This window comes from Procambarus clarkii, chromosome 28 (assembly GCF_040958095.1).
Source record: "Procambarus clarkii isolate CNS0578487 chromosome 28, FALCON_Pclarkii_2.0, whole genome shotgun sequence".
In the NCBI taxonomy this organism is placed as follows: Eukaryota; Metazoa; Arthropoda; class Malacostraca; order Decapoda; family Cambaridae; genus Procambarus; species Procambarus clarkii.
The window spans coordinates 6,934,777-6,951,256 of record NC_091177.1 but is presented as its reverse complement, the minus strand read 5'-3'; the positions used below and the strand labels follow the sequence as shown (position 1 = coordinate 6,951,256).

At 39.8% G+C, this 16,480-nt stretch overlaps 1 protein-coding gene and 1 pseudogene across 1 annotated transcript; both read right to left on the bottom strand.

Annotated features, from left to right (window-relative positions):
- Positions 1-6,424: 6,424 nt before the first annotated feature.
- LOC123754893 (cuticle protein AMP1A-like) lies at positions 6,425-7,031 on the bottom strand (annotated as a pseudogene).
- Positions 7,032-8,731: 1,700 nt separating this feature from the next.
- Positions 8,732-10,033, bottom strand: LOC138369518 (cuticle protein AMP1A-like). The gene is made up of 3 exons (XM_069332844.1): positions 9,993-10,033; positions 9,184-9,422; positions 8,732-9,068 (listed from the first exon to the last, which is right to left on the bottom strand). Exons 1-3 carry the CDS (start codon positions 9,999-10,001, stop codon positions 8,852-8,854), a joined length of 465 nt encoding a protein of 154 aa, XP_069188945.1. The 5' UTR covers positions 10,002-10,033; the 3' UTR covers positions 8,732-8,851.
- Positions 10,034-16,480: the final 6,447 nt, after the last annotated feature.

Here is a 16,480-nt window from a genome sequence, read left to right as displayed (position 1 = left end):
GAGAGAGAGAGAGAGAGAGAGAGAGAGAGAGAGAGAGAGAGAGAGAGAGAGAGAGAGAGAGAGAGAGAGAGAGAGAGAGAGAGAGAGAGAGAGAGAAGAGAGAGAGAGAGAGAGAGAGAGAGAGAGAGAGAGAGAGAGAGAGAGAGAGAGAGAGAGAGAGAGAGAGAGAGAGAGAGAGAGAGAGAGAGAGAGAGAGAGAGAGAGAGAGAGAGAGAGAGAGAGAGAGAGAGAGAGAGAGAGAGAGAGGGTCGGGAGAAGAGAAAAAATGGGGGAGATGAGAGGGAAGAGGGTGAGATAAGAGGGGAGATGGGCAGGAAAGGGGAGAAAAGAGGGAATTATATTGGAAGAGAGTGGGACGTGGAGTGATGGGAAGGGGGAGAAAAGAGTGGAATGGGGGGGGGGTGAAGGGAAGACAGACTCTTTCGGCATCACGTTGACTATTTTTGTGCATTTGGAAGCACCAAGAATATTCCTCATATTTTCATAATTTATTAAGACAAGTTTTGCTTAGCTTGTTAATGGAAAATTGTACTAGCCGTCTGACAAATATTACGTAGTTTAGTTTGGAATATTAACAGAAATACTTAATGCGTGCAGCAAGTTTTTTCAGATACTTTAGCTTTCTGAAACGTTATATGTATATATAATTACACTGCTGAGACCCGTACCTAGTTATTTGCATTACCAGCTGCTTTCAGTGTGTTGATTATTAACTTTAAACCCATGGAGGTAAAAGTTTTATTTTGAGGACATAAGGTACAAGTTTTTATGGGAAGCAATAAGACCATATTCAACACTTGTAGTGGTGAGAATGTCAAGGTGAGTCTGTGGCCGGTTACGAATGTTTGCAACACTATTGATATCATCTGTACAGTAGCTAAAAGCCTTATCAGCTGGTGTAGGTAATCTAGTTTATATGTATAAAAATTAAAAGTGATAGTCTGAGCCAGGGGTTCAAACCTTTTTTTTTTTACAATTACAAACCGTCAATGATTATCCAAAATGTCCTCATAACCACTTCTCCAGACTTTTCATATCATCATCATCATCATCATCATCATCATCATCATCATCATCATCATCATTATCATCATCATCATCATCATCATTATCATCATCATCATCATCATCATCATCATCATCATCATCATCATCATCATCATCATCATCATCATCATCATCATCATCATCACCACCAGTCCATATATGATTTCGAAAGATGTTAACAACATGGTTTTTCTTCACATATGGACAACAATAAACAGAATAGCAGAAAGAAAATCATAAGGATTTTCCATCATTATTTATACTAAATTCTAATCTAACAACACTTTACAACATTTTCACAAATAATGCCCCAATCTCATATTATATGATTCTTCTACCCCAAGGGGGTCAGGATACCCCTCGGTTAAGGATCCCTTGGCTACGCACTCCATCCTGAGGTGTACCTAATTCAAAGTAATCAAGCCTGAGGCCCTTCTGTTAATGAAGAACCTCCTGATCCACTTAAAATGGTTTCCTTTGACACCAAAGTAGACTAGGATATACATGAAAGTTGCGTGAGTTATTTATACCTGCTCGATAAAGCACTTAGCAAAGCGTGTTTGAGTACTTTTACCATGAAGAAACTCATTCAAGAGCAAATATTTTGTATTGATAATTATCTGCTGAAACAATTCTTTCAAGGATCTAATGCATGAAATACATTAAATATACTCTAAAATTTGTTCAAAATTTGGCTTAGGAATGAATTTTCATTATAAGGCAGTCAATTAAACACATTTTTGTAAACTTAAACTTTGTTTATTCCTAGAAGAAAGTTGTTAGGAAAGTCAGCAAGTATCCCACAGTGTATTTTATGGAAACGTCTCCAGGAAAGGTTGCTGCTCTATTTCGAAGAGCAACTTAAAGTTCAATAAGAAATATGTCATATATATATACCATCTGAGCCTATTTCGCTGCTGGCAATTTTCGTATAAGTTTATATTGATGTTAAGAGCATGTCAGCATCAGCTGATGATAATTGGAGAGTAATTTTTCCAACTTGACAACCTATTGATATTAAAACACATTTAGGGTGAGGATGTTCTCAGCAATGATTATATTGGTGTTCTCGCCATTCCCTGAAATCACGGCTTAATTTAATTAATATATTGATGGACTTTGTTGTCTTGTGGGCTTAATAATGCTCTGCCAAGATATATATTGATCAACTTTGGGCTCAATGCCAGAATCACAGAGCAACCTATATTCTTTATTGTTAGGTTTTGGGCCTTTTAGTTGCTATCCACAGCTGGTAATAGTTTTGTTACTTTATTGACAAAAATCATCATGTAATTCCACAATTCACAAAATGCATTCCTTATGCAATAGTTTGTACCTTATTTCTTAAGGAATACCTTATTCCTAAGATACACCTTATTCCCAAAGGAATACGTTAAGTACCTTATTTCTAAAGGAATAAGTTATTCCTTATTATTTTAGAATAAGGTTCTAAAGTATTATGCGAGGAATGCATTTTGCGGATTTGAATAATATATACAAACCAGCCACATCTCTTACGTGTTGGAGAGCTTGGAAGTTTAGCATTCAACTTGATCACTAGTACGAGAACTATTCACCTTGCCATATTTAGTACAAATACCAGCAAATATGTCGACTAGAAAAGATTGTTTAGCGAATTAATTAACTTCCTTGACATCCTACACATCCATTAAGGAATTCCTAATTAAGAAGGAATTATTTTAGGAATACCTTATGAATAAGGTATTCCTTTAGGAGTACCTTAATTCTTGCATTGAGAGGATGAAGAACATAAGAACATAAGAACAAAGGTAACTGCAGTAGGCCTATTGGCCCATACGAGGCAGCTCCAATTTATAACCACCCAAACTGGGAGGAAGTATTCCTTCCAAATGAGATGCATAACTTATTCCTCTCATTTGGTACCTTACTTCTAAAGGAATAAGTTCCAAACGAGAGGTGCCATGTGTGGCTTACACTTACAATTTTCCATTGAACAACGTGTAAAGTTATGGAACTCGTTATAGCAGTAGGCTGATGGTAGTAATAATAAATACTACTACTACTACTACTACTACTACTACTACTACTAATAATAATAATAATAATAATAATAATAATAATAATAATAATAATAATAATAATAATAATAATAATAATAATAATAATAATAATAATAATACACAAAGAAATCAAATTAACGTGATAATGATAATAATAGTGATAATAACGAGGAAATCAGTATTTCCTCAAGACACGAAAAAAGCAGTGCAACCTGAGACTCAACTGAATCCTCTAGGATTTCTTAGGCTTCCACTGAAGCCTATCTAAGGTTTCGCAATTTGTCCCTCCTCCGTGACTCTTGACTTTTCCATTGATACATCGCGTAAATGCGATCTCTTTGTGCATTTGAAGATAAGAGTAGAAGGTAGAGTTCCAAGACTACAAGCTGTATTGCATAGGGAGCAATATGCGAAAACATGGTTAAGCTTCAGTGTAAGCCTTGGGAACTTACACTGAATATTTTGAAAGTTGTTTTCAAAATAATTATACACACCAAAGGTAACTTGCATTACTTATATCAATTAATATCAACAAATTATATGAAATGTCATCCTCACGAATATTGTCCAGACTTGACCACAGAGCCGTCAGGGCCGTCGGGGGCACCAGACTGGGACAAGACAATGCCGTTGCCAGTCTCAACGTCCAGGTTGTACCTGTCGTCCTCCTCGTGGACACGGTCGTTCCTCAAGATGGCCACCACCTCGTCAGAGTCTTCACTGTAGCAGAAAGGAGACGGTGCTGGGGCAGCGGCGGCCACGGTGGCCAACACGGCGAGAACAATCTGTTCAAAACACTCATCGTTGTTACTGTACTTTAAATTGCGTTAACAAAGCAGTTAAGGCTCAGTGGCTAATTCAAGAAATGTTCGATACCACTGAAAAATTGCGACAACATTTTTTCTTAACCATAAGCAAATAATGAAAAACAAAGTTTATTATTAAAATTGAAAGCAAATGAACGGACAAAGTTGGAAAAATATAATTTATTTTTAAATAATTTTACTCACTTGATTAGTAACTAATTCATTATTTGCCTGCAGGTGCTGTATTGGTATGATGTCGGCTTAACAACGGCGGGACGGTTATTAAGACCGTAATAATAACTACCTTGTGGTGGTTCAGACAGTTTAGCTTACTAAAGTAAACTCCCAATGCATGTACATCTCTCGGTGTTTACATCCACCCCCTTCTTGTGTGTTGGTTTTTTTTTCATGTTTTGATTGATTACACAAAATGAGCAGCAGACTTACTGAATGATGCTTGATGCAACTGGTGCCAGACTCCTGAGGAGAGAGATCATTCACAGGCGGCGTGTGGTCACAGGTGCCAGTTGGGCTCGATACTGTAGTTGCTTCACTACAAATTTTTTTATATCAATTTTATCACATTATCGTTAAGATACTGTATTATACAATGTTCCGAACATTATATACAGTACCTTGAGTAAGTCGTCTAAGACCTATAATCGTCTAAGGCGTTAGCTTCACAGTACCCAGTGCATAGGTTCGAATCCTCGTCACGGCTCCTACTGATTTTCTCCATAATAATAATAATAATAATAATAATAATAATAATAATAATAATAATAATAATAATAATAATAATAATAAATGACAAAAACAAGTATAAATATTACATAATTAATAAAACTATAAATGTAGGAGTGGAGACACGACTCACACTGATATAGATAACAATATAACCGGGAGGTCAGTCCTGGCATGCAGCCACCATAGGTAACACAAGTGATATGTGAATATAATAATAAATTATAATAACAGCAATTGGTATAACGTACTGAAGATGAGCAGCTTGAGAGAGAGAAACAAAAAAAACTTGTTTCTCTGATGTTGAGTAAGGCGGTGAAAGGTCAGCTCGGGTACAGGAAATGCTTCCTGGAGCTGTAATATGTGTGATACAGCTCAGTGAAGGCTGAATTTGACGCAGGCAATTGAGAATCTATATTGCTTCAAGCACATATAACAGAACAGAAAGACGGGACGCGCAGTGACCGACAAGAGAGACAAATATCGATAGACAGATACAATCTCAAACAGAGCAATAGACAGGCAGACATATAAACTGAGAGAGAGAGGCAGACAAACAGCGAGAGAAAGCTGGATATAAAGACATACAGAAACAGGAACAGAAAAAGAACACATGTGATACATACCGACACGTGATACATAATGACAAACGTGATGCTGATGAACACTGACACGAGGTAGATGTTGACAGGTGAGACATACTGACAAGTGAGACATACTGACAGGTGAGACATACTGACAGGTGATACATACTGACAGGTGATACATACTGACAGGTGAGACATACTGACAGGTGAGACATACTGACAGGTGAGACATACTGACAGGTGAGACATACTGACAGGTGATACATACTGACAGGTGAGACATACTGACACGTGGTGCATACTGTTAACACGTGATACATACTGGCACATGTGATACATTCTTATAACCCTAATCAATACTTATTCACGTGATATATACACTGACACATGATTCATACTGACAAACGGGATACATACTGAAACGTGATACCTTATGTCACGTGACACAAACATACCAACATGTGATTCATAGTGACAAATGATGCACACTGACAGAAAATACTGGCACACGTGACACATATTGATCCATATGAAAAATATTGACACAACACACTCCAACACGTGCCCCATAATGACATGTGGTGTGTAATGATACATGATACATACTGACAGGTAATACATGCTGGTACACGTGATACATACTGGCCCACCTCATACAACCTTACACACGTCATACAAGCTGGCACATGTGATACATACTGACACGTAATACATAAAGACATAGTATACATACTGACACAGTATACATACTGACACAGTATTCATAGTGATACACGTTATACATAATGAGTGGGGACACACACACACTCAGAGGCAAATGGTGCTATTCATTTTATATAGTTCGAAAAAATAACCTTAAAATACAAACTTAAATACTTCTAGGCCTAACATAGCACATATATATATTATATAATATATTAGGACACAGATATCATATATTAGAACTAGGATGGTTTGGTTAGGTTTTATTAGCAACATAAATACATAACTTTTTCGGTTAACCGAGTCGAAGTGTCAGATGTCTGTGAATCCCCAGAAAAAATCATGGCTTATTATTTTGTATTACAGGTATAGTTGTTTTTATGTTATATAGAATAATAATAAACATATAATATTAAAAACACGATAGTTGTGTTTAAAAAATCACACGAAAATAGAATTGAACATAAAACAAATGCTATGTTAATGTCATGTCGCTGATATTGTTGTGGGATTATTTTACTGTGGAGCACTGTTGCTGCCGGAGGGAGCGATAGACTTGCCGCGAGCGGCGGCAGCGTCTTCCTCTGCAGCGAAGGCGATCTGGTCCAGCACGAACTGGGGGATTGGGTGGGGGAACTCAGGAGCCACTGGCAGCAGGTCAGACTGGGGTTGGTAGCCGTTCTCGTCGGCGATGTACTTCACAACGACGGTAGTGCCTTCAGGAGCAGTATAGCTGGTGAAAATAATGTTCATTTAATTTACAATAGAGACCACGTGATGCTCACTTAAATTCCTTATAAAAAATTTCATACAGAGAACGTGATTTCTCATGGAATATGAAAGTCTACTCACGAATACTGTCCAGCCTTAACGACAGCGCCCTCGGAGCCACTGGGGGCGCCGAACTGAGAGAAAACGATGCCGTTGCCAGTTTCCACATCAAGATTGTACCTGCCGTCGTCCTCGTGGACACGGTCGTCCCTCAGGATGGGCACCTCCTCTCTAGAATCATCACCATATTGAGTAAGAGTCTAGGGGGTGGCGTACTCCTGTGGGGCGGTGGCAACCACGGTGGCCAACACGGCAAGAACAACCTGTTCAATTAGATATTGAACACGTCACAATTAGTTTGCCTTAAATTTGGTCGTCGTGAATATTATTCTAGTTATAGTAATTCAGCGTATCAAAATGTAAGTAAAGTTATTTTGAGATGATTTCGAGTCTTAGCGTCCCCGCGGCCCGGTCCTATTTGTTACACATCCCCAAAAAGCAGCCCATTGCAGCGGACTAACTCCCAGGTACCTATTTACTGCTAGGTGAACAGGTGTATCAGGATAAAAGAAACTCTGCCCATTTGTTTCCGCCTCCACCGATGATCGAACTAGGAACCTCAGGACTACGAATCCGAAGCGCTGTCCACTCAGCTGTCAGGCTCCTACAGATGTAAGCTAAGAAGATTTTCTGTAGCATTTGGGAATAACTCCTTCCTCTTGTTATGCTTCTGCCTGAGAGCTTTGGTATCATTAGCAATGCTATATTAAACTATTCCTTTGTATTCTCCACCTGACTTTATGTACGATATACCTCATATACTTTCAAAAGGCATGTTGACTGAGACTAGAGGGAGTTGATACCTGGATCAACAGGGGCGTTCCTATTTATAGGGCAGACGACGTGGCAGGTAGTTGCCAGTTATACTTTAGGCGAAGTATTCCTTCATAACCAGTTTTAGCGCCGGTTTTGTTTCCAGACAGTCGTTCCTTGCATTACGGGGAAACAAAATGGCCTACACACATTTCTCATCACCACTCACGTCATTTCTGTGTGCAATAGAGGGATGAAATATCAAGAGCTTCGTGTAAATTGACACTGAACACACCTCAAGCATCACGACGGGACAAGTGAGGCTTCAGACATCCTCACAGTACGGGGTCATAATACCTAGGCTGCAGTTCCTTCAACTGAAACCGGTTCTTGCGTATGAGCGTTATTCTCTCACTTTCATCTCGTGAGAGGATGGACTTAAGTATAGTGTGTTGCAAGAGAAGAGAGCCCAACAGGATGGCATATTATATTTTAGTGATATATGTGCTTTGTGTACACATATTGGAACACAGCAAAACAAGCTCACTTAGTACCTTAATCATCGACACAAAGACAAGAACTTTCAAGAACTATATATATATATATATATATATATATATATATATATATATATATATATATATATATATATATATATATATATATATATATATATATATATATATATATATATATATATATATATATATATATATATATATATATATATATACATATGTATTTGGGGGGATTTATTTTGAGGCTCACAAACCCAGAGAGATGGGAATCTTGTTAATATTCTGATTTAAGTACTTCTCATGCTATCTTTCAGTATGTTTTATGTCCATCTTTGTCTTGAATGTTTAGTTTATACAAAAATATTGGTTGTTAGTATCAGAGAAAAGTAGCACAATATTTTTGTATTGTAATTTTTTTTATCACCTAGTGTTAAATGTATTAATCTGATTATTTTATCTTTTCAACACCTCTCATAATTTTTAAGTCAAAATGCCGTATTTTATCAAATAAAATTATATGGCATTTTTAATAAATGCCAAAATAATAATAGATGTAAAAAGAAGAATAAGAATAAAAAAAAACTTAATAACAGTAATTTTTCTTAATTTCCAATATAGAAATTATAATTTGTCATGGAGATAATGAAAATTAGGATTTATTTATATTTTATTATATATATACAAAAGCAAAACAATAAATACTGTATACAATATTTGAACCCCAAACTTCTGGGTGAGCACATTCAGTGCTAACTCACGAGTATTTCTTCGGTACGTAATGTTTTCATGGTGTAAAGGGTGGTGTTGCTGGTCGAGATAGTTTACTGTGGAACACCGTAGCTGGCGGAGGGACCAGAGGACTTGCCGCGGGCGGCGGCAGCGTCTTCTTCAGCGGCGAAGGCGATCTGGTCCAGCACGAACTGGGGGATTGGGTGGGGGAACTCAGGAGCCACTGGCAGCAGGTCAGACTGGGGCTGGTAGCCGTTCTCGTCGGCGACGAACTTCACAACGACGGGAGTGCCGTCAGGAGCAGTGTAGCTGTGGGGAAATTTTTGTTCCAAAATGACTACATACAGCATGAGCCTTTCGAATTACTGTATACTACAATATCAATAAATAATATGAAAGCCTTCCCATGAAATGTAATACTCACGAATATTGTCCAGACTTGACCACAGAGCCATCGGGACCACTGGGAGAGCCAACCTGCGACAATACGATGCCGTTGCCAGTCTCCACGCCCAGGCTGTACCTGCCGTCCTCCTCTTGGACACGGTCGTCCTTCAGGATGGGCACCACCTCGTCAGAGTCATCACCGTAGCGGGTAGGAGCCTGAGGGGCGGCGTACTGGGGGGCGGCGGCGGCCACGGTGGCCAAAACGGCGAGAACAATCTGTGCATCAACCGTGTGTGTGTTAGGTGATTCATTAACCGAAGAATGTAATTACGTTAAATTTCAGTCATTCTTACCAGTCTTATTAGAACATTTGAAAGTATAAAATAATTAAAAAAATCTTAAACTTCAATTCAAAATATTATTTTCGTCAGTTGTTGTATAAATTCTGATATAGTTTTGAAATCGGGAATGTAGTAAAAGCAAAACTGATAGCAGTTCATCCCTGTTTGATTCACGATGCAAAAAAAAATATGTTTTTAAGATAACTATACTATTAAGAAGGAAGATAGATCAAGAAGGACATAAACTCGTCTATATTCCCATGCCACAGGAATATACAAGACAGGAAGCTCAAATTTAGATCCTGCAGTGAGTGCTCGCGCTAAGTACATGAATTTATTTTCAAAAATATGGGCCTGCATTACAATCTTTATTCAGGGATTACCGTGTATTTTGTTACCATGGTGCACTACCACCATGTCAGCATTACCATGGGTGCACTACTTCCATGGCAGCACTACCATGGGTGCACTACCATGGCAGCACAATTACGGACGCAGTACTTACGAGTTTCATGACTGGTGGGTATAGCTAGAGAGGGCCAAGTGACTGGTAAAGGTCTCCACCCCATGTATATATATATACCGTCTTAGACTCATACTGAGTTGCCAGCTGTGTTTATGTTGGTCAGCTTTTTGCCTTGTAGTTCCTATCGAGACCTGAATGCATTCAAGGTCGTGAACTCAGCAGTTATCCGATGAACTTAGCAGTTCTTGGGAAAAAGTCGTTTCGTTAAACTATGCAAATGTATCCTTTCCTGAATATTAGTCAAAATTAAAACTGCATCAAAATAGTAATTGACATTGGTTTCGAAAACCGTTTTTATTGACAGATGCAATTCGAATTTTGTGTGTTATATGGAGCGATAATTACGTGTATGTACCTAGCAGAATAATAGATCATGTAACATTATTATTATTATTATTATTATTATTATGGAAATGCACCATTTCCATGACAGCCTACCACAAACATCTATTAGTATGTTATAGAAAATCATCTGTGGTGATATATTTTTTAAAGTTCATAAAATCATAGTGTTAGAGCACTGACACAAACTTTCGCATCATTTTTTAACTGGCAGGAATTTTCCGTGGCCACATCATAGTTCTAGGGCTGGACCATTATTTTGTCACAGATGATTCACGTTATGTTAATGAATAACGATAATTTGTTTTATATCACAAACCACACGTAGGTATATTTTCTTTTGATATTCTTATTAGGGAAAGAGTCATTAAACAAAAAATGTGTTGTTCTTTCTACAATACCGTTTGTTACTGAACATTAAAACTTTAACGTGTTTTATACTACTTAGATATGCTTCTGGTTATCGCTTATTAGTACAGACGATCCCACAACCTATAATGATTACACACTGGCACACATATTCGCAATTCTACCACATTATCTTCAGTTTAAGTCCACCAGACAGCTTGCTGGTCTAGAATCTGTTATATGTTCAGCTTTGCGATATATGCTTTGTGTATTCTGAGATGTCTTAATGGTTAATTGACAAACTGTGGGCCAAATCTAGCTTGACCTTTGGGCTGGGGCAGCACGGCAGGTTATATTTCAAAGTTGTCCGGACAACTGCAACAAAATATGAATGGCTTTGTGGTAGTATTAAATTTATTTTCTCTTTTAATCTTAAAAATTACCAGTTATAGCAAGTTTAATTTTTACTAGTTTTTATAATAGTTATCCGTTGATGGGAACAGCAAGCCTGTACTTATGCATATCTAGGTCTCCCAAAGGCTTAGGCCAACTACTAACCTTAACCAGGATGCAAAACACAGCAGTTGCGAAACTCCTAGGTACCTGTTTACTGCTAGGTGAACAGGTGCGTCAGGTGAAAGGAACGTGTCCAACCATCTCTGTCCTTGTGATTCGAACCCGGGAGCCTTGTTTATGAACCGTAGACTACTGTTCTATACGATCTTCATAGATCATATGTAATAAATTTGATGATTTGAAGAAATCATGTGACATGATTACTCATCTTGTGTCATGATTAGTCAGCCTATGCTAAAGACTCTGCTATGACCACACTTCCTCCATGACTAATCCTGTTATAATTAAATATATGAGAAATAAAGTGGGACTAATTTGCACAGAAAATAGCAAAAATACAACTGTATGGGTCTGGCGTGGAGTGAAACCGTGGGATTTTTCTGATCATGTTGTGTCACAGTTAGTGGCCAACATGGCTTATAATTGACGCTCCAGGTTGTCTTAGTGCTTGTCAACAAGCCATTATGATGCCTGCATACCGAAATGCGGGGTGTATGTCCAAGCTGGAGAGTCAATTACATGTCATGTTGGCCATTAACTGTGACACAACATGATCAGAAAAATCTCACGGTTTCACTCCACGCTAGACCCATACATTTGCATTTTTGTTATTTTCTATGCAAATAGTTTCATTTTAGTTCTATTTAATTATTGCGGCGGAATGGACAGCGCTCGGGGGTCGTAGTCCTCAGGGCGCGGGTTCGATTCCCGACGGAGGCGAAAACAAATAGGCAGAGTTTCTTACATCCTGGTGCCCTGTTCACCTAGCAGTAAATAGGTACCTGGGAGTTGGAGAGCTGCTACGGGTTGCTTCATAGGGACGTGTGTGTGCGCGCGCGTGTTAGAGGAATAAATGTAGACATAATAGAGGAAATATAAATTGGCTATAAATGCGGGGTCCAAGAGCTACAGACTCGATTCTGCAGGCACACACACACACACACCCACACCCACACACACACACAAACACACACACACACACACACACACACACACACACACACACACACACACACACACACACACACACACACACACACACACACACAAGGGGACGACTAAGAGGCATGAGTTACGAGGAAAGGCTACGTGAAATGCACCTCACGACACTGGAAGACAGAAGAGTAAGAGGAGACATGATCACTACCTACAAAATTCTCAGAGGAATTGACAGGGTAGATAAAGATAAACTTTTTAACACGGGTGATACGCGATCAAGGGGACACAGGTTGGAGACTGAGTACCCAAATGAACCACAGGGACGTTAGAAAGAACTTTACAGTGTCAGAGTAGTTAACGGATGGAATGCATTAGGCAGTGATGTGGTGGAGGCTGACTCCATACACAGTTACAAGTGTAGATATGATAGAGCCCAGTAGGCTCAGGAACCTGTGCACCAGATGACTGACAGTTGAGTGGCGGGACCAAAGAGTCAGAGCTCAACCCCCGCAAGCACAATTAGGTGAGTACACAAACAATATGTGTTAATTACTAAATATTTATATTTTCTTGGTTATGCGATTAGATTAACTGATTCCTGTGGCACCGTGATGTTATGTTGACAAACTCTTGGCCAGTCCCACACTACTGATTGCTAGGCCGAGAAGGCAAGACACCGATAATTTAATCTTCGAACTCAACGCCAACCAACAAAATATATATTTTCCGTTTTTATTTCGTGATCAGTTTTTTAAGAGGAAAAAATTATTATATATGACAAATGTTATATTTTTACAAACTTTTAAATTTAATTACATATATCTACTAAGTCTAAAGTTTTCCCGTCAGTGCGAACTTGATCAACAGGTCGGCGGGTGCGGTCGTGATGTCTAGTTCGGGTGTGGTTTAGACCAGTTCGGATGTGATCTTGACCTGGTCGGGTGTAGTGTTGACCTGGTCGGTTGTAGTTTTTAACCCGGTCAGGTGTGGGGTTGACCAGGTTGGATGTGGGGTTGACCAGGTCGGGTGTGGTGTTTACCAGGTCGGGTGTGGTGTTGACCAAGTCGGGTGTGGCGTTGAACAGGTCGGGCGTGATTTAGCAACCCGTCCTCTTAAAAAGAACGTCACTTTTTGGCTCGTATGCGCGCTATGGCCAAATTTGGACGTAATTTGAAATGAAATCAACTCACAAAAGTGATGTTCTGTTTCGTTTTCTATTTGAGTCGTCCGGCGTACGCGCAGAGGTTATAATAGGAAACTTTAAATTAACGTTTTTCATAACGTTTTGAAACTTTATGAGAATTTCCTGCCCACCTAATCTATCAGAGGACCCTTAACTTACTGTTGTTGGAAAAAAAATCCCAAATTTATTTTCATTTTTTTTCATTTTCAAATTACGTCCAAATTCGGCCATACGGGTAAACGGCCAAAAGCGACGTTCTTTTTAAGAGGACAGGTTGATTTAGAGCAGTTCGGGTGGGATCTTGACCTAGTTAGGTGTGGCGTTGACCAGGTCGGGTGTGGTTTAGAGTAGTTCGGGTGAGGTGTTGAACAGGTCGGGCGTGGGTCTTATCCAGGTCGGGTGTGGTCTTAACTTAGTTGGGTGTGGTTTTGGCGAGTTCGAATGGAGTCTTAAAGGTCTATTTGGATATGGTAATGGCCAGGTCGGATGAGTATTGGCTTCCAGATGAAATGTGGTCTTAAGGACAACGCTCTACGTGTTTGAAGCACGAGTCAAAGATGCATACCCTTTCCTCCTCTCTGGCTCGTAATGTTTACCGCGAGGAGAACACGTGAATAACAGACAATCCTTCTAGGCCAGTATCGTTTCTCCGATTCCCACCTCAACACATCCTCACGGCTTGTAAATGTTTGTGTTACTGACAAATGAAGGACTTGGGGTGAAAGTCGGGCAGGTAGACTGGGGGAGAGAGGCGGGTGTATTTCCAAGCTCGTCCCACACGGTGACGAAACCCAGCCGCCCTGGACAGCCAAGTTGCGTCAGCCTCCTCGCACTTTACAACCTGCGATGGTGCAACAACCTCTGCAAGTCGTCAGGAATCTTGCTCCCTGAGCGATGCTAACAAAACAGCACGCCTCTGGAAGCTCATAAAGATACACGGATGCGGCCAGCTGGGCCAGCCACAGACGCGAGAGGTTGTAAATACGTAAAGCAAGAAACAAATTAACAACTTGCAACTTCACCTTTGACGGCAGCCAAGATGTTGTCGGTACACCAGATGCGAATGTGGCGACCCTGTCCCATTCACAAATGTGATTGATTTGGGGGAAACAAATATACGCATTAAAATATATTTTAGAGCAATAAATTAGACTTAGATATAGTTCTCAGTAACAATGGTGGGTCCTTCGACAAGCTAACGGTTTCCTGTCCCCGCTGAGGAGACTACAGAGGATTAAGGCGGCCCTCAGGTTAATTAATGCAAACAATTCCTCAAGTCACCGACCCATGTGGTATATATTCATTCAAACTGAAAGTTAACATACATACATACATACATACATACATACATACATACATACATACATACATACATACATACATACATACATACATACATACATACATACATACATACATACATATTTATGAATGTATTTACGTGTCTATATTTCTATGTATATGTAAAATATTTTGTTCCTGGGTAGTGTTATTTCCTAATTACTTATGCTTAAATAGTATACAAAAAATTATCATTCCATTCAAACTTTGCTTTTGTGACTAGGACAGAAGTAGTCATATTCTGATGCCCGCCTATTTCAAGTGTGAAAACGGGCGACTTTGAGTCTTTTCGTTCACATAAGGTCAGAAAAAACACACATATTGAAATTTACATATATTTATACTAAAGTTATACAAACATTACCCCAAAAGATTTAGAAGAGAGTAGTTTTCCGAAATTTACCGTTATTCTGTAAATATAATATTCACAAACTAGCCCTTAAATGTAGTCTCTCATCTTGTTCTGCTATACCGACCATGGTACTAGCATTCAAAGTCCAGTTTATCTCCGTGGAAGCTCTCGCCTTGCCCTTTCGAGTATGCTCCCGTGTGCTTGAATTTATCAAGATGAGCATCAAGGATCTGGATTTTAATGGACATGGTGCTGCCCATTGTGCCGTTGGCCTTCACCAGTGATTGGCCACTGTTACAAAGCTGTTCCAAGCCGCTTTCTCCTGTATTGTGAGCCTCTTGGGGAATTCTTTGCTTCTTGATCTTCTGTATCTGTGGTCCGACGTGGGCAGTGGCTTAGACCTTTGCCTCAGACAGCTTAGGAAGAAGTCTTGAAGGTACTTTAAGGCCGCTTTATCTAGAGCCGTGGCATCTTATTTCATTAGGCCCAATTTGATGTGCAGTGATTTCATCGACACATTCCAGGGGTTCCACCAGAGGCTTCCACCTGACGTTGTTCCTCCCCACCATCAAACTCGGACCACTGTGGCCATTCTCGCCTGTGATAGTGCACCTTGGTGTCTCTGCTGTCCCGAAGGCAACGATAACAGAGAAATTTGGTAAGACCGCCTTGCAGACCCATCAGGAATGCCACCATTCTGTAGTCTGCGACGACCTTCCAGCTGTGTTCATCATACTTCAAGGCCTCCAGTTGTCACAAAAGTAAAGTGTGTGGGGAGTAATAGAGATTTGTTATACTTTGTTATACATATATTAGAAACAGGATGGGTCCAAGTACTGAGCCCTGTGGGACTCCGCTGGTGACATCTCGCCACTCTGATGTCTCCCCCTCACCGTTACTCGCTGTTTCCTGTTGCTTAAGTACTCCCTTATCCACTGGAGCACCTTCCCTTTTACTCCTGCCTGTTGCTCCAACTTTTTTAACAGCCTTTTATGGGGTACTGTGTCAAAGGCTTTTTGGCAATCCAGGAAAATGCAGTCGGCCCACCCTTCTCTTTCCTGCGTGTGTGTGTGTGTGTGTGTGTGTGTGTGTGTGTGTGTGTGTGTGTGTGTGTGTGTGTGTGTGTGTGTGTGTGTGTGTGTGTGTGTGTGTGTGTGTGTGTGTGTGTTTGTGTGTGTGTGTGTGTGTATGCGTTAGTCTGTGAGTCTAAGGTTCTGTGAGTCTATTGGTCTGTGAGTCTGCAATCTGTTAGCCTAAGGGTGTATGAATCAGTTGGTCTGTTAGTCTGAGAATCTGTTTGGTTGGGGTTCTGTGAGTTTGTGAGTTTGTGGTCAGTTATTCAGTGGGTCTGTGAGTCTGTAAAGATAAGTGAGACATTGTCATCCT